We start from the raw sequence: 18,759 nt of genomic DNA on the forward strand, positions 1-18,759 counted from the left end.
AAATTAAAAAAACATCTTGTAAATTATGCAAGTCTACAGTGTTTGTTGATAGACAACCAAAATTTCAAGTTTTTCTTATCAATCAGTGATTTCAGTTATCAATTCAGAGTTTTAAATCTAAACTAAATGCGAAATTTAGGCCTTGATATCTTGAAATAAGGAATGGATGTTTCAACTACACTTTCTTATTTAAACCATATACAATTTATTCTTTGTAAAATAAAAATAGTGTCAACAATTCAATTTTTGCTATTCAGCGTTTTAACTTTCTACAAGAATTTACTGGTTCTTTAACATTACAATTTACCCCGTGCGTAAAATAATTTTGACGGAGAGTTGATTTTAATAACGGGAAAAATTACATCTTGGGAGGTTTAATTTGGCGACGAAGGAAAAATTATATTTTTGCAAGGTTAAATTTGGCGATGAAGGAAAAATTATATATTGGCGAGGGTTAATTTGGCGATGACGGGAAATTATAATTTGGCGTGTTTTAATTTGGCGATGGAGGAAAAATTATATTTTGGCGAGGGTAAAATTTGGCGATGAAGAAAATCAGCCAATTAAAAGTTAAACATTGGTAGAAAATTATTATATGATACAGATCGCCAATTTTTCAAACTTTCAACGCCCTAAAATTTGTATGAATAAATTATCCAACATTGACATCGTTTGAAACCAGATTAATACCAGAATTTGGTAACTTTAGATCAAAATCGCCAATTTTGATAATTTTCTCCGCGCTAAAATTTGTATAAGATATACATTACAGAAATATGTTTGAGACCAGATTAACTAGCTGAAAAATATTTTCGAAACGAATCGTCAGTTTTCGTTTTTTTCTTTAATGGAGAGTTCGTGTAATTCGACGCTTGATTTCGAATTCCGTTCGAATTTTCATTTCGCTTGTTACTATAAAGGTTTAAGAAGTCCTTTCTCATCGAATCTTGCAAGTCTTTTGCGAAATGGAAATCCATGTGTTCTGGCAAGTCCCAAACCAACACTCTCTTCCCGCATTTCTCACAAATCGACAAATCTTGAATCGAACCGGAACAATTAGGGGAAACAATATTTCCTTCAACATCTTCGCATATATTTGATATTCTATCATTCACTCGAATACTGCCGCCTCTAGATCGCTTCGTAGCCGTAGAAGTCTCTGTAGTACTGCAAAATCTTGAAAACAAATTTTGACCAAAGTTTGCTGGAGAAGATTTCTCTCTAGTCTTGTCATGCGTATCAATAGCGTTATTTTTACCAGAACTTTCTTCATTTGGTTCACTATGGGAAAGCAATCTGTTTTTCATCTTGGTACCCAATGTAGGTGCATCAATTTTGTTGCACCCAGATTCAGAATTGAACTTCCGAGTGGTGGCAGCAAAGTAATTGGATATTGCAACAGAACTTTTTTTCTTTGGGGAGCTTTTTCTCTCTAGTACAGGCACGTTTTTTCTATCATGATTTGCAAGGGCTGTAGCTGCTGTTTCCGCCGTCATATATGAATTTATCGATTTCACCCCTGGTGTAGCAATATCTTGAAATTTACTTGCGCATAAATTCAAATTAATAAGTCCAGGACTCCTAAATAAAACGAAGAAACGATAATTAACGGGTTTCTACTCGATTATTCAGCTTTTTACCGTATACAAATAAATTTTCCATTTGAATCCATCTCAAGGAAGGTGGCTCATTTATGGAAGAAGTTTTTTATTCTTTTTTTAATAGCATTAAAAAATATAACTTATTATATAAAAAAAGAAATGCAAAAACAAATTAAAATAAAGTTTTACAATTTAAAATCCCACAAGAACAAACTATTTACAAAGACCATAACACAGACATAACGCCCCGAAAACCCCGAAATACAAACCAGGTTTAAAATTTGAACTACTAAAGGAAATTGACAACAAGTACAATACAGAAACGTTTTTATGTTAATTCTATCAGATTTGTCTAAGAAGAGCACCCCTTAAGAAAATTATTTTTATATACATAAGTTTTTGATCTTTGCTTTTACGTACAAATAAATTACAATACCCATAGTTATATCTGACGTGGAATAACAATCTGGTAAAACTTATATAATATTACTGACAATACTTATAGAAAAACTACCTATTGACAGAACATTCTGTGAATTTAAAAAACAACAACAATTATCTGTAGCTGCAACCATAACATTCTTAGAGGCCATATTTTTAAATAATCAAGGCACAAGGATACTTATGAGTATTACTTTGGGTGATTGCATTGCTCTTATTACATTTTCTTGAATATATAACTTGATGAAGACCAATATTTAGTCTAATACCACCAACACAACATGCTTAGGATAGCCTTAGAGGAAAGGGATAGCCAAGTCATAATGTTATTTACAGATGTTTCAAAAAATATAAAATCCAAACTATAGTCATAAGAAAAACAATAGCTAGCTAGCTAAACACCAGAAAAAAACTATAAACCAGTAATTTTAATAAGCCCAATAGGTATAAAATAAGTGTCATGTTCTACTTTTTACCAAAAGTTCATAATTTGCCCATTTGACAAGTTAACTTGAGAAATAATAAAGGTAAACAAACTATATGTACATCACTTCGCTGGAAAATTATAATTGTCTATAAACTAACCTCGTTTTCATGTTAGTATGTCTATTCCGGCTGTGAATTTTGCAGAATGGAAATGGATATTGGAATAAGTCTATTGAAGTTCCCCCTATTTGGAGATAAGACGTCGTCTTATTTAAATGGGGCCCTAAACATTTCCTCAAAACAGAATTTTTTTTCATACGTAAATAGAGTATGCGGAAACACCATGAGTAAGATTTATTTTTTCCTCTTTTAGGTGACCCCCTTTGAACTCTCATTTCTAAAAAATAAATGTTTCCCCCATTTATTTAATTTTCTTATTCTCGAAATTCTTATTTGCTGAAATAAAAACAAAAGGAATATTGTGTTATGTTTGAAACCAAGATATATAAATACGGTATAGCTTAATGAAAACTGTAAATAACACCTGCTCCTCCCCCTCTCATACCCCTCTACCCCTAGTAAGTGGGGTTTAGCTAGGAGCAGTAAGGTCCCTGTTAGCTAGGCCTACAGATTCTAAAAAACGTCTGCGTTTGACTGTAAAAATTAAAAATATACTCACCATTCGTTTGTAGAAGAACTTTTATTAAATTCAGATAAAACCCGAAATGCTTCATCTTGAATGTCAGCTGATGTTATTCTCAGCACAGAACATCTTCTTGACTGACTTTGATTTTGATCATTAACACATCCTGCAGTTATTTGTGTGGCAACACGATTGTTCTAAGAATAACAATAACATTCCTACAATTCAAATGTAAAGTTGAATTAACGTTGGGCAAGGATACAGGAGACGTTTTTTTTCAGCCTGAAGAATTAATGAAACGAAAAACAAACAAAAAAAGGTAAGAAACAGAGATTAAAACCCTAACCCTAACTATGTAACTTTAGAACAAAATTTTGTCATATCTTGTTCTAAAAGTTACACATATTTTATATGAAAATGATGATTCAAACTAAAGTTTGTTTTCAATTAGTACGATAGACTAGCTAAGGAAGTAGATAATCAACAAGCAAGCAACAGATAAGTCAAACTTTGAAGGACTAGCCAAAATTTTGTGGATTGTATGTAGACTCTTTGTAATTTTCACTTCTTACCTTGTTGGGTTTGTTTTAGGCTTTCAAATTAACATACAGTCGATGCTCGATATCTCGAGATAAAGGATAGTCGAGATATCTAACGTCGAGGACCTCTAAAGGTCGGATACCCGTACTTGTTTATGAAAGTTTACGTTCTTGATTAGATTGTTGAAATAAGGAACAAAAAAAGACAGAATATATGGATAATAGTGCGCGCTTGTTACTAAATTACTTCTCTCCAAAGAAGCTTAAAATACTAATTTCGAACTTTTTATAAAATCGAATGTTTTTGTTCGAAATTTCAAGATAACGTGAAGAGACAAAAAAAATAGTTCGACAAAGCGCAAGTTCGAGATAATGGGTATTTGAGATGTTCGAGCACCGACTGTAATGTATCGTTCAAAACAAAAATGCAGTGAAAATTAAATAGCGTTAATTAAAAAAAAATGATTTCGGTCAACATTTTTTAAATTTCTTTATTTTTCAAACAGATTTGAAAAGAATATCACCAACAACAGATCTATGAAGATGTGAACAAACTTACTAAAAACATGCTATCTATGTTTATACCTGCTGTTTATCTTTTTCGAGTCTTTCGACAATCTCATCGGCAAAATTTCCCAACCATTTATAAACCTGTAAATAAATTCGCACTCTTACGGAATTTCTAATACAGAGGAAAAATATAGGACAAACCACACACCATAAAAGGCTTGACACACTTACGTCTGCTTTTGTTTTTAATTTTTGTGCACCACGAAAGTTTTTGCCACACCCGACAGATTGAGTTAATTGTCTGACTCGAACAGGTTCGTGATCAATCCCTCTACACAACCAATACACTTGTTCCCTAAAAGAAAACGAAGAGGTGGTAGAAAGAAACATAACTTAGGCAATGTCGAGTTACCGAAAATGTCGAGTTATGAAAAATGTCGGGTTAACGAAAATAGGGAGTTAAAATTGTTAGAAAAGAAAACCGTTTTTATGTTATACATTGCAAAATTACATATGAGACAAAGATTATACAAAGAAAAAATAGAAGGACTTGATTCTGTGAAATATTGTGTGCAACACACAATCTTATTAACTACTCTCTAATGAATATTCGAACCTACTACACAAACATCATATATTCAGTATTTGAATAATATAATCCTCACCCAGCTTTCGTTCCCACATTTGCTTGTAACTCCTGTAGAGATATTGGTAGCAATTCAGACATGTATTCCACTTTAAATTTTTCTTCCAACAGCGCTCCCACCTTTCCACCTAAGTGTCGCCTATAAGAACAAACCACAAAAACTATTTCCACGTGTAAGGTAACGTTTTTTAACACAAGAACTATGTAAGTAAAGAATCAGTTCTGCAAAATACACATAGAACTTAGCTTCATATGCATGCTCATAACAAAGAGTCAGTTCTGCAAAATACACACGTAACTTACACTTTTCTTATTTTAGTGCTTTCAAACATCCCAACAATGTTTTCTTCCAATATTAAGCTCTGCTGATTAGGTTTATAAAAGCCGGCAACAACTTTCGCAAGGACCTAAAGACAAATTCACATTATGTAAGAAATTTATTGTTTCTATAAGCTGAGTTTCCACTCAAGAACATGAAAAATTAGAATGAAACAAGGATAACACTTAAAGTTAAATGTCTGTTTAGCTAATGACTTTTTCGTTTTTACAACTTTTTTTTCCATTTCTGTCCGCAATAAAAGTGATTTCAACTTTCTGTTGGATTGTTATATCACATTTTAACAGCCGGTCAGGGTCCTAAAATCACAATTATTCGATCCGATCCCTTTCTTCTAATTTCCGAATGCAAATTCACATTAAGCTTTTATAGCCATTTATCCGAAAATATAGAACTTAAATTTTAAAAACCTTGTTTGGTCCAATACCAGCAGAACACGAAAACCCCAGTTTTTGTCGGACAGCTTGTCTCATTTTGGAAGCAATAACAGCACCAATAGCAAGTCGAAAATTGTCGTTCCTTTTCAATGTGATCAACCATTGTTTGAAGAGATCAGAATTTAAGATAACATCTTTACTCTGTAACTTCGGATCAATATTGTCAACACCAATGATATGCGTGTCCTGGAAAATTTGCATAGCCACTTCCTCAACATTATAATTCTGAAGGGTCCTACATTCAAAAACGTTAAAAATTAAAAAAAGAACGTGTTGTATGTGTGCGTTACTGTCAGTTTTATAATCTCAGACGCTAGAAGAGTGAGGAATTCTCTGTTTTAGGCTTAGCTCGTTTTCAAAAGCTATATTTTCGGGTTTTCCAGTCAGAATCCCAAGAATTTTGTGCCCTCTTTTAAGGAGTTATCCAGTTCGAGAAAAACAAACATTCCAATAAAAAAACAAAACGTAAACAGTTCCCATAACCTGTTGGCTAAAAAAAACAGAATCTATAAGCAAATAATATACATGAAGAAATATCTTTTCCAGTTTTTTTTCTCAATTTGCAACTCTTTAGTTGTTTTTCAAGGAATATAATAGTCATCACAAACTTTGACTAAAATGATTCTCTAATTCAACTAAAAATGAAAAAAAGGAAAACACAGGTTTAGTTATGAAATTATTCTGGAAAAAACTTTTGGGGTGCCTTGTAAAATGTTCTAAATGATTCAGAGTTTATGGGGCTAAAATTAAGGAGATTTGGGGACTTTTTATGAGAATTTTTAACCATTTCAGAGAAGAAGATGGTGTTTTCATAAAAAAATTGAGGAGATTTTAGTACATTTTTATGTTTTTCCAAAAAAAATTAAAATATTTGAGGTGAAGCTATAAGTTAAGAACAAATTATTGCTTTAAATTATGCTGTAGCATTAGTATGCATTTTAAATCTACTCAATTTATTTGTTTCACACAAACAAATACATTGAGTAGATGTGACAAAAAAACATAAAGCTTACTGATCTATTTTTTCTGTCAAGTCCAAGTATGCTTCATCAACACTTGCTCGTTCTATAACTGGACAAAATTCAGCAAGAATCTCAATTACGTCAGCCCCAGCATCTCTAAATTGTGTCAAGTCAGCTTTTCCCCTGCTTTCGGGAACAGGAACCAGAGCAATGTCTGGACAAACTTTTTTTGCATCATCTCCTCTCATTTGCCGTGTTACTCCACATTTTCTAGCTTCATAGCTTACTGCGATAATCCTAAAAACATATATATCATTTATATTTAAAATGTTTTGCGCAGGACTGTGTGCCGGAAAGCTAACTGTAAACAAAGAAATGTATGCTTCAAGTAAACTGATTTCTCAAGCTCACTTAAAGCTAAATGATGATTTCGTATAATTAGTGGAATTTTAAATTACAAATTCTTTATAAAATCCACTTTAAATTTTTTACAGAGATACAAAACAACTCCCTACAAACTTTCCAAGCTCTTTCATATAAAATCAACTTGTTTTTTGAACAGAAGAGTAGACTTAAATGTTTGCAACCTTTAAATATTCAGGCAGAGAAAATGTGTTAGTAATGTGATGTAGAAGTAATGACAATTTCTCCTAAGCATCTCATATCACTAATTAGACCAATGCTATGCAACTACATAGGTAAAGATGTCTGAATACTTTTTTTACCTGATTTATCATTCCCTAATTTAAAGCCAGAAAAAGCCATTTTTGTTGGATTGACTCCACCCACGATCAAGTAAAAATTTTAAAAAAAGTTGACCAAAAGTCAATAAAAAGGTAGAAATTGTGGTTTATCGGTATCACTAAAAGTTGCTGGTTCGACTGACAATATTCTAAAAAGATTTTTTGATACCTTCTTCAATAAAATATACACTTAAAACCAAACAAAGAATTGTTGATGAGTTTCAAGTTTATTACATGGTTCACTTTTACTGTGGGTTATATGTTATATATATCATGGGAATAATATTAAAAATGTACGTAAATTTTTCGTAAATTTTTGTATGCAACAATTTGAACATCCATAATATTCGGTCTGCTGAGGTCTTTTTGTAAACTCTGTCAATAAAAGCAAGGCAATTCCTTAAGAGTTTATAATAAGAAACAGCTAAAAAGATAAAATTTGTGATTTACCCTTTAATGGCCAATGTCTAACCTCATACATCCCATTTTTTTAAAAATAACTGTAAACAGATTCCTTAAAAGATATGACTTTAAAAGGGAACCGAATCTGCTTTTATTAATCTTGTATTGTGTGGTTTACTTTCAGCTACTTACATCAGTGACGTTTAACTTTACTTGCTTTTAAGGCTCCTCCACTATCTAGTAAACCACATTTATAATTTATGTTTTCATGTGTATTACTAGATCCCTGTCTTTCAATGAAGTCTGCTGAATTTCCTTCTCTTCTATTGAACTAAGCCACAGAATATTACTTCTTTAAGTAAATCATTTAAAATCAATCTGGAAGAATTACAAAGATGTTTGCGAAGTGTCATGGGTGACATTTTTATCCTTTTTTTGGACATGAAAATGTTTGGACATGAAAATGTAAAGAGCTTTTAAAACAACACAAAATGGCCTATATTTTGTTATTGGTGTATACTCAGTTAGACATCACACACGAATCCCCCCCTAAGAAAAAACAATGTGATAAAGATACAAAAACTAATGTGTAAAAAAGTACAGTAATGCTATCAGGAAGCCTACCATTGTGTATCGTGTATCATGCGCGACACCCACGATACACGATCTTTGTGCTCAAAGGTGATAAAAAAAATCGTGTGTAATGTAAATTAAATAATGTAAATTAAGCTACGAAGTTGAACGGTGGCTGATAACAACGCTAGCGATGAATCATGAAAATCATTACTTAAAATAATATTCTGTTTTGTTAATGATTTTTTCTTATGTTTTAATTATTTTGTTTCAGTTATTTTTTTTAAGTTTAATTTTTTAAAAGACGTCTATAAAAAGCTTAAAATACTGTTAAATTTTGAATTTTAAAGGTACTAAAAAGCTACTGAGCGCAAGATATAATAAATTCGCCGTATTCTTTTAACAATATCTATAATAATTAGTGCAGCCATAAGTAAAAACAAATCAATTAAATAGGCTTCTAAAAAAGATTTGTGTTAACTCTAAGCACTACAAAGCCTTCTAAATCATTCGTATTTCACAACTCTAATAATTTAGGAGAGCTTTTACAGATTAAAGAAAAACAGAAATTTGCATAAATGAATCTGGATTTCCATAGCAAAACTATCATGGTTTTCATGATCCATCGCAATGAACAAGATCATCAAGATAGTTTCGCGATCTACTATCTAATATTTTTATAATCATGACAGACACGATAGGATCATGGATCGTGGGTGTAGCGCATGATCACGATGTTAGGCTTCCTGATAACGGTACTGTATTGTACTAAAAATTAAAAAAAATAAGTTGTAGAAGAATCAAGTTCCACAATTTCTTTTAAAATTCCATCATCTGTAATAATTTCTTGCACAAAATCTACTATTTCCTCTGTTACAACTACATACCTTATTTTTTTCTTGTATACTTTGATCTTATGAAGGCCTAAGCCAATACCTTACTTGTAATCTGCTTGATATACCTTCATTTCTGAAAGCTAAGTAGGCACAATACCGTCTTTATTTCTACTACAATTACTAAATTATCAGCAGATAATAAATGCTCCAATTTTAGTGCATTCATTTACGCATTTTGGGCCCACTTTTATCTGCAAAAATGATTACAACAAAGGTTTCTTCTACATGTACTTTACATCCTTAGGGTAACACTTGGACAGTGTGCAGAAAATGGAATTAATAATCAATAAAATAATATAAATAGTTTGAATGCTGCTCTTAAAGATATGAAACCATACAATAATCAAAACTTAAATTGTATAGTTTTTCAGGATTTTCTTGCTTTTAAAATGTATACTACAGCTATAAAGATAAAGTTATTATTAATATATATCTTGCAAGAAGCTTTTTTTAATACAAGAAGAACCTCTCCATTAAATCCCATCATCATACCTACACCAGTCATAATTTTTTTAAAAAAATACGCTTAATGTCTCAACAAATAAAAAATAAGTATACGCAATAAATGAATTTTTGACTGACTTTGTTGGTTAAGCTTGGTGAAACAAATACATCAGATCATGAACTTAGTCTTGAGAAAGTCAAGAAGTATATTCAATTATCAAAAGAAAGGTAAGCTAACAGAAAGGAGTTTACTCAGGCTAGATTATAATTACAAGAACATTTAAAGCTTCAGGTAGTACACACTGTGTCACGTTTGGTGTCAATGTTGAACACTTGTGATCCTCTTCCAATATTAATACACACTTGGAAATCAATTGATCTATTTGCCTTATTTTAATATGGACTAATAGTGGTGACTTATATTTTATATGCTTACCTCATTAATTTGAGTGTTTAAAGCTCCTGTTTGAGAAAATGTTTTTAAATTTCTGCCTAACTAGACAACAAACTTAAGGGAGCAAACCCTTCTCCTCGACTTAGCTACCAATTCTCAAATGAATGATACACTTCTCAAGACAGCCAATGATGCAAGATTTGGACTATGAGTGTTATACAGTACTATAGTAGTGTATTAAGTTTAATATTTCTATTGAACATGTTACACTACATGAAACAGACAAAAGTCCAAACAAGAAGTTAGGCTATAAATAGAATCATATGACATACCCACCACCTTTCCAAGCATTATACTGAACCACAGCACATGGTTTCCCTTTCAAGGCAGGGTTTTTCTTCTGCGCGACTTGAACATAAAAACAATCCATATCCACCAATGCAACAATCCTTTTTTTAATTGTGCTTGCTTTAAACATATTTGCTGAGGTATATAAACTAAAATGCAAAAGGCTAATACATTATACCTTATTCGTACACATTTAAGGTATATATAGATTTAATTTGGTGATGGGGCAAAGTGATTTATTTTGGGGTTTATTTAACTTGATGATGTAGAAAAAAATTAAATTTGGTGTAAATTGATGACAAAAAAAATTTGGCATGGACTGAAATTGAGGATTTTAGACCAAATGTTTTTTTTGTCATAATTTGTATAAAATCAATAAGATCAGTGCTGTAATATTTTACATGGCTAGCCTCACAAATATCGAGGGATATACCCTGTCTATTATTTCAAAGAGGGGTCATGGCTTAAAAAGCGACTCTAGAGTAGAGTATTTAATGCTCATTTTGAGCTACGTAGATTCATTTAGGGTCCTCGCTCTGCTAGACATCAACATCCAACGACTCACAGTGTGTCATCTACCCCATTTCCCTAACCTAGCTGTGGTTAACCCAGGACTATGGTAACATTCAGTTAGCTACCCATATCGAATCACCACCAAAGGAAATTGAACTCTGGTCTCCCATACAAATTGTGAGGGTTATAACCACTAAATTATATAAATTTTTCAAAATGCAGACAAATTTTCTAAAAGGAGCTTTTTTATTTCATATTATTTTCATTTTCAGTCAAAGTAGCTTGTTGTTTTGCTTTTAACTCAAAATTTCCTGTGCTAGCCAATAGTAATAAACAAGTAAAGTAAATGTGCAGAATAAATATTCACAAATTTGGAACTTGTCAAAAATGTAATGTAATGTCTATCTATACGTGTGTGCAAAAGTAGTGATTTTGCAGCCTGCAGAGCATTGAACGTTCAACGCTTATCTCCATATTTGAAAAATAATGAAAAAAGCCTTTTTCTCGATATTTTTTTCTGAGATTGTACGCTTTTTTTTCAACTTAACTATTTCAATTACCATTCCCTTTTTCTATTTCGCATATATGTTCAATTTCATGTTAGTTTTTGACATGTTTACAATAACAAAGAATGCAAAACAAGAAAGTGTAGAATTAAATATTTTTCCACTTTGACGCCTTTTTTCCGCGCCATCAGCAAACGCATGGCGATTTATTTTGATTTCATGTAAACTCTCCACTGAATTTTTTTTCATGCTCAGCTCGCTCAAGTGTGACTTACTTTGAGCACATATGCATTTTATATTACTATCTTCTGCATAATAAACTCACGTGACCAAGGCGATATCATTGCCGCAAAAAAATTCTTAACTGAGCATAAAATATTATTTCGAATTTCTCCAAAAGACATCTTCAAATTTAATGGAATAAAATATAAAGACTGTGCAGGAGGTATAGATCTACCTCTTGCCTTTTTAAAAACTCGCTTAATGCTCGATGATATTATTCACGTTGGTGTAAAGCTGGCTAACGCATACCATCCAAAAACAAACGAATACAAAGATTATGAGAAACTCATCAAACATACTTCTCAATGACGCTCGTGTATGTAACTTTGAACCTGATTTAGTCAAAGACGTACCCAATAATGCAGTCGGAAGTCCAGAAATCTCAAAAGACATTGCTGCCTCAAATAAAAAAGAAGAAAATAATTCTGAAGGTGATAAAAAACATTTAGCTTTCATCAGGAGTTTCTTTAACTGTTTGGCGCCTATTATTTCCATATTTAAACCAAAATCAAAAGTTGCAAATGATCTATGGGAAATACCATTTGAAGAAATTTGTGAACTGCAGTGGATTGCATCTGGTGCTCAGGGAGCTGTGTTTTTAGGTAAATGGAGAGGTGAAGATGTTGCTATAAAGAAGGTACGAACTCAAAGAGATACAGATATCAAACATTTGAAAGAGTTGGATCATTGTAACATCGTTAAGTTTAGGTAAAGATTTTGATGGACCTTTTTTTTGCTTTCCCAGATTACGTTTAGAAAAATTACAATCTCGTCCCCAGGGTCTTGTGGCCTATGAGCCGTTAAATTTCATCAACAAGGTACATGCCCTTAAAACGAGGTTAGGAATATTAAAACCTGGGAGGATTTATTATATTTAAAAAAAACTTTTCATGAAATGTAAGATCTTTTCAGAAGTATTCAGAATTACAATGTGCGAGTTATTTGGCTGGAATGTCAAATCTTAGTTTTCTAATTTTTCTTACATGCATGACAGTGTGCATACCTTTGTATATAAATTCTAAAAAAATAGACAAAACCAGTGAAATGTCTAATCCGGTGGAATGCCCAATCCAGTGGAATGCCCAATCCAGTGGAATGCCCAATCCAGTGGAATGCCCAATCCAATGGAATGCCCAATCCAGTGGAATGCCCAATCCAGTGGAATGCCTAATCGAACATAAAAATATAATGGAACAAATATAAGAGTTAAAGTTGAATCAGAAAAAATATATTCATCAAGCAAATGTCCGTTTTGGTTCACCCTTTTTATTCTGAGCAATAACAACCGTGCACTCCACCATACAACCCCCACGGCTTTTTGTCTTTCACGAGCGCTCTCTCGCCGCCGTCTACAGGAAAGTGAAAAGTTTCATTATTAACTGTAAATTACTTAATAATTCTTCTCTGTGTAACCCTACTGCATGATTTTTTTATAAGAGCGTTTATTCTTAGATTTTTGTCAAAAATTAAGCGCCCATTAAGAACGTACACGTACTGAATTTCTACAGGCAAAATGTGGGTCTACGATTACTAAGAAGCAATTATTTCCGTTCCATTTTGTTTTTATCCCTTTTTCCTTACACACGTCAAGCTCGTCCCCAGAACTTGTACGTTTTTTTATTTGACGGCCTGAGGAAGAGGTTGTTATACACGTGTGTGTTTTTACAGTAACATAGCTCCGTCTATTTCATGCAATCCTATGAAAACAACTCAACCCCCGAAAAAGGCTTAAAATATATAAATATATTGACAATAAGCCTGAAAATGGACACCTCTAATTAGCGGACAGAATAGTGCCCCAATAGTGGGCCGCTAATAGAAGAGATACTAAACGAAGCTTTGTTAATAAAAGCATTCTTGTATAAGAATACATATTATATACACTGCTATATATACTTTCTATGCAATTTTAGGGGTGTTTGTTCTATATCCCCATCTTACTGTTTGGTTATGGAATTTTGTCCTTACGGTCAACTATACGATGCGATTCGCAGCGGGAAAGAAATCACACCAACCTTACTGGTGAACTGGGCACGACAGATAGCTGAAGGAATGTCGTATTTGCACATTCATAAAATAATACATCGAGACTTAAAATCACCAAAGTATGTACATTTCTATCTATTTCTTTAGCGTCTGTTGATTTCGCTTCGTTCGATACTACCTCGTCCCCAAGGTATTTTGTATTGTCTTTGATTTATCACGACATACCTTTAAGGAAAGTTAATAAAAATCTTAATACTTATTACAACCCAAATTCTGGGTGGTTATATAAACAGGCGCCAGAATGTCCGTATTTTTGTCAAAGGTACGAGAGGCCCTGGGGCCGATGTCGTGTTCGTTTGTTTTCCATGCTTCCTGAGCTGTAGTTTATTACAAATTGTTAGTTATTCCTTTGATTCGAATTTTTTCTCTTCACTTATAGTGTACTTATTTCTCAAAACGAAACGCTAAAAATAACAGATTTCGGTACATGGAAACCACTGGCTGAAAAAAGCGCGAAAATGACATTCACTGGAACAGTGGCATGGATGGCACCGGAAGTTATCCGAAATGAACCGTGCTCAGAGAAAGTGGATGTTTGGTAAGTCGACAAAATAAATCAAACCTCGTTTACAGCGCTCTTTTTATTTTTCTTGTTCATATGACCAAAAATACCTTGAAGCGCCAACGCGGTAAAGAGTATCGAATAAATGTGGGTCAGTATAAATGAGGGGAAGAGTGATGTAAGGGTTGGAAGTGTGTTGAAAAATAACGATGGAGGGTCGTAAATAGATCAATGAATAAGGGAGAGAAGCAGGGGCGTAATCATCGCACGCTGGAGAATGGAGGTATGTTGAGAAAATTGTAAAGTTAGCAAGTCGTTTGTTGATATCGAGCCGTGCTTTTTAGGTCTTATGGAGTATTGATATGGGAACTGTTGACTGAAGAAGTCCCTTACAAAGTAAGTCAGATTATTGTTCTGCGCTTGTATTTTTTAAAAATAGACATTAATATTAATTTTATCTTATAGGGCGTTGATTATTCTGCTTTAATTTGGGGCGTTGGAAACAATAGCTTGAAGTTACCGGTACCTGCCAGTTGCCCTGAAGGATTCAAATTACTGCTAAGCTTGTGTTGGTGAGTTGAACGGCGTTATTGTACCTTAACGAGATTAATTTTCGCGAAAACTTATTGTTGTCAATGAAGTTTTTTCGTAATTTCGACTAATTTTCATAAATATAAATACTAACTATATTCTTGAAAGGTGGAATTTTTCGTATTTTTTTTGGTGCTTATTGTTAATTTTTGCAAAGCCCATAATTTTGCTAAATTAAGGAAAATTCGCGAAAGCCGCAAAAATTAACCCAAGTGTAATTTTTATAGTATCGTTGTTGTTTTATTTGGTAAGACCAGATATCTTTTGAACGGAATATAGTAAATGATCGAATATGAGTCCCCTACCAAATAACTGCCCCTCTGAAATAAGTGCCCTTTTTAAAAATCGACTGTTTAATAAACGGGTGCATATTTGATCATTACGGCGTAGTGACTTTGTAATTGTACTATCCTACTAATTTCAGAGACACGAGGGACCCACATCGGATATCATAATGTTCTACATACTTTCACAATTGTATTTTTGATGTATGTGTATTTTTAGGAATAGTAAAGCCAAAAACCGCCCCACATTTCGACAAATATTAATGCATATCACTATAGCTGCTTCAGATGTCTTAAACATTCCGAAGAAGAAGTATCTTAGCCAACAAGTATGCTCGGAAACTTTTTTATTACTTAAAGGGAGGGAAGTGCTTTCAGAAAAAACATATTCTACAAAATTTTTCATCTAGTGTCCACAAGCTGTTGATGTTTTGTGTCTTAGAGAAGCGAAATTCTAAGAGACCATTTCTAAATGGAAAATTTTGGAAGAATAAACTTTTGCAGCTTTGTAAAACCAGAACGCTTTGCAGGAAAATGTTTCACGGCCTACAAATTGACTTAATTATTTGCGGGAATCAAGTTCTAAAACACGCAAGAGCAACAACAAACAAAAGTTGCTTCCGCAAACACTGTCTTCCCTTGAAGTAATCATGATTTATGCAACCTCGTCCCCAGGGTCTTGTGACCCCTGAGCCGTTATTACGGAGTGGTCAACTTTTTTGCCGCTATCAAATTCATCAACTTCATTAAGAAAGCCCTGGTACCGAGGTTGGATTTATAAAAAACTTGAATTTTTGATACTAATTGATTTTATCTCTCTACTTGTAGGTTGGATGGAAGAAAGAAGTCGACGATTATTTTGATTGGTTGAAAGCTCAAGGATCACAATTGACGCTAGATGGCGATTTGATTAAAAAGAGGCAGGAAGAAATATTGTAAGAACTTTGTGTTAAGGCGACAAATGTGAGCGTAATCGAATTGTATTGGAAAAAATATTCCAAGCTCTTCGATTCGATTTCCAATTTATATTTTTCATAGCAAAGCTATGCAGATCAACAAGAAAACAAACATTTGAGTTCCAAATAAAAAGTGGGGACATTTATTTGCTAGTGACGAAAGCTTACCCTCCGACAAAAGTTTTTCTTCCACGTTTTTCTCTCGATAAGGTAACTTTTATGAAGGGACAACTGTTGTAAAAAATTTAAAAATATAGCTGATTTTATATTAATTACTGTTCACCCTAATCACCAGGGACTTTTGCCTTCTTGATATGAGAGATGACAGCGAATTTCCTGGGGACGAGGTTGATTTATTGTTTGCTTTATTCATTTTGTCCTTTTTATTAGACAAGTTCGTCTTGTTCGAGAACAATATGAAGAACGACTCCTTCGGGCAAATGAACTTTACAAAGAACTCAACGAATGCATGAGACAAGTTCGCAAAAGGGAACGCGAACTAAAAAAGTAGGTTTCCATGTCAGCGTAAACAAACCTCGTTCTGAGACCTCATAAGTCCTTACGAGTAAAACTGTTATATTTTTAGGAAAGAGTTAAATATGAAATTTTACGATAAAACAGACCAATTGCTGATGTCGAGAGAACTCGAATATTGCAGAAGATCAGTTGAAACTTTGCCACAAATTTCAGACCTAAAAAAGTGAGTTATACAGACAGAATTTCAATGTCCAATATGAGCCCAGGCTTTTTAACTTGCCTACATGATTTAAACCAGGAGACTGGGAATGAGATTGCCTTAGTAAGAAACTTTGTATCCAATCCCAGAATGTAAATATATTCTTTTATTTTTTAGTTGTGTTAATTCATATGAAGAAACATTTTCGTTAAAAAATCGAACTAAAGACCACCACAGAAGAAAACAAGTACATAAACACTGCGGGAGAGAGCACCATAAACACTGCGGGAGAGAGTATAATAAATACAAACATAAATACAAGAAAGCCTCTTTTCCGTCAACTAAACAGCGTTCAAATTCTACAATTAGTACCCAGTCCGCCGATGCAATATTGGAAGAATCTTACAGATACGTAGAAGAAATGGGTGGGGAAAATTATACAGACAATTCATTTCAAACTCAACACAGCATAAGAAAAAGTCCTAGTCTGGATAGTGTTTTAATTTTTAGAGATAAAGATGGTAGTGTATGTGATGAAGAGTGCAGTTTTGAGCAAACAGAAAACGGACATGACCTAGAGTGGGATCTACACGAGGAAAATTTAGATAGAGTAAGGGATGTTGGAGGAAAATAATCGCCTTTCATGGTCTGCTCTGTTAAGAAGGAATAAAAAAAACACTTGTTTCTAGGTCTTTAATTTGTTCAAGGCAAAATTTTCATAACTTTGCAAACAACAACAACAACAACAATAACATATTTCTATGTTTCTTATTAACAACTAGATTACTACTATGAATAAACTTTAGTTGTTATCAGGGTGGGACGTACCATGATAAAATCTCTTAAGATAATGTTAAAAAAAGTTAGATCATCCTTCCCTTTGAGAAGTATGTAAGTGGGGTTATATGTGGTAAGGTACTATTTACACTAGCCAGGATGAATATAAAACTCCCGATAATTTAAAATTAGTATTTTTGTATGTTCTTTCTTTTTCCCTTTTTTTGTGTTATATGTTCAAATATATCTATTTTTTTTCTCTGTGTTTAAGGTTATGTACATACGTAGCTGTAAGAAAGTACTGTTGTATTTATTTATTTATTTATGTTTTTATAAAAATATTTTTATTGCTAAAAACGAGTTTTATTTAGCCAGGGATAAATTGGTGTTTCAAGTTAGGCGTGGAGAAAAAGGCTATTCATCTCAACCTCGTTCCTAACCCTGTTCCCTGCTTTTTTTAGTTTTAAGGCCAGTGGTAGCTGTTCAGAAGAAGAGACCCTGGAAACGAGGACGTATTATTTCACTATGTTACAGAGGTGGAAAACACACAGACAGTCTCATTTCTTCACTAAATACACGTATATTACCATTTTCAATATAAAACCCAGAAGTAGCTTCAGTAACAGTCAGTAACAGTGACATTGAGAAGGAAAAGGGGAAGGCGGGGACATGCCTGGCACTTGGTTTATCATGTTCACTTTTAGAAATCAGACAACGCTATGATAGTCGCACTAAAATAAGCAGTTTATACATGTTAGTAATGGTGTGAAGCACATATAACGATATTGTTATAAATATTGCGAAAAAGAAGTTTAACTTTACATGTCAACTTTTTATCAAAAATGATAATAATAGGAACTGTAAATGCATATAAAATAAATATCTTAGGCTCGTTTAAAGTTCCATAAGAAGAGAAGGAGAAGCTCGTTTTTGTCATTTTAGAAGGTGAAACTTTGCAACCTCGTCCCCACAGCTTCTTTTCTCCTTCTGATCTCATCGCTCGAGATTGTCAGGAAAAGAAAAAGTGCCCTGAGGACGAGGTTGAAACTAAGTATCGAGGTCAAACTTAACTGAATACCAGGTGTCTATTGGATCAAGGGTTTTATTTTGCAGCCAATGACACTCGCCTGCATAACAACGTATCTTTTGCAACAGGTCATCTGTGTGGATAAAAGATTCAAGGTTTATGTGTGCATACTATATATTTCAGTAATTATTATTCCGAATATTTATACAAGATAGCCACTTTAGTGTAGGAAACACTGATATTAATGTGGGTCATGT

The 18,759-nt window shown here is 33.2% G+C and overlaps 2 protein-coding genes across 2 annotated transcripts; one reads left to right on the top strand and one right to left on the bottom strand.

Moving 5' to 3' along the window:
* Window positions 1–155: 155 nt before the first annotated feature.
* Window positions 156–10,491, bottom strand: LOC130641861 (DNA polymerase eta-like). The gene is made up of 9 exons (XM_057448860.1): window positions 10,327–10,491; window positions 6,594–6,839; window positions 5,554–5,815; window positions 5,110–5,213; window positions 4,826–4,945; window positions 4,392–4,515; window positions 4,236–4,301; window positions 3,148–3,308; window positions 156–1,581 (listed from the first exon to the last, which is right to left on the bottom strand). The coding sequence occupies exons 1-9, from the start codon at window positions 10,470–10,472 to the stop codon at window positions 792–794; spliced, it is 2,019 nt and encodes a 672-aa protein (XP_057304843.1). The 5' UTR covers window positions 10,473–10,491; the 3' UTR covers window positions 156–791.
* Window positions 10,492–11,672: 1,181 nt separating this feature from the next.
* LOC130641865 (mitogen-activated protein kinase kinase kinase 12-like) lies at window positions 11,673–17,832 on the top strand. Its single transcript, XM_057448865.1, has 10 exons — window positions 11,673–12,351; window positions 13,557–13,748; window positions 14,069–14,227; window positions 14,536–14,587; window positions 14,657–14,763; window positions 15,287–15,395; window positions 15,895–16,001; window positions 16,413–16,529; window positions 16,609–16,722; window positions 16,876–17,832. The coding sequence occupies exons 1-10, from the start codon at window positions 11,921–11,923 to the stop codon at window positions 17,330–17,332; spliced, it is 1,845 nt and encodes a 614-aa protein (XP_057304848.1). The 5' UTR covers window positions 11,673–11,920; the 3' UTR covers window positions 17,333–17,832.
* The last annotated feature ends 927 nt before the right edge of the window (window positions 17,833–18,759 follow it).

Source organism: Hydractinia symbiolongicarpus, chromosome 4 (genome assembly GCF_029227915.1).
Source record: "Hydractinia symbiolongicarpus strain clone_291-10 chromosome 4, HSymV2.1, whole genome shotgun sequence".
Taxonomy (NCBI): Eukaryota; Metazoa; Cnidaria; class Hydrozoa; order Anthoathecata; family Hydractiniidae; genus Hydractinia; species Hydractinia symbiolongicarpus.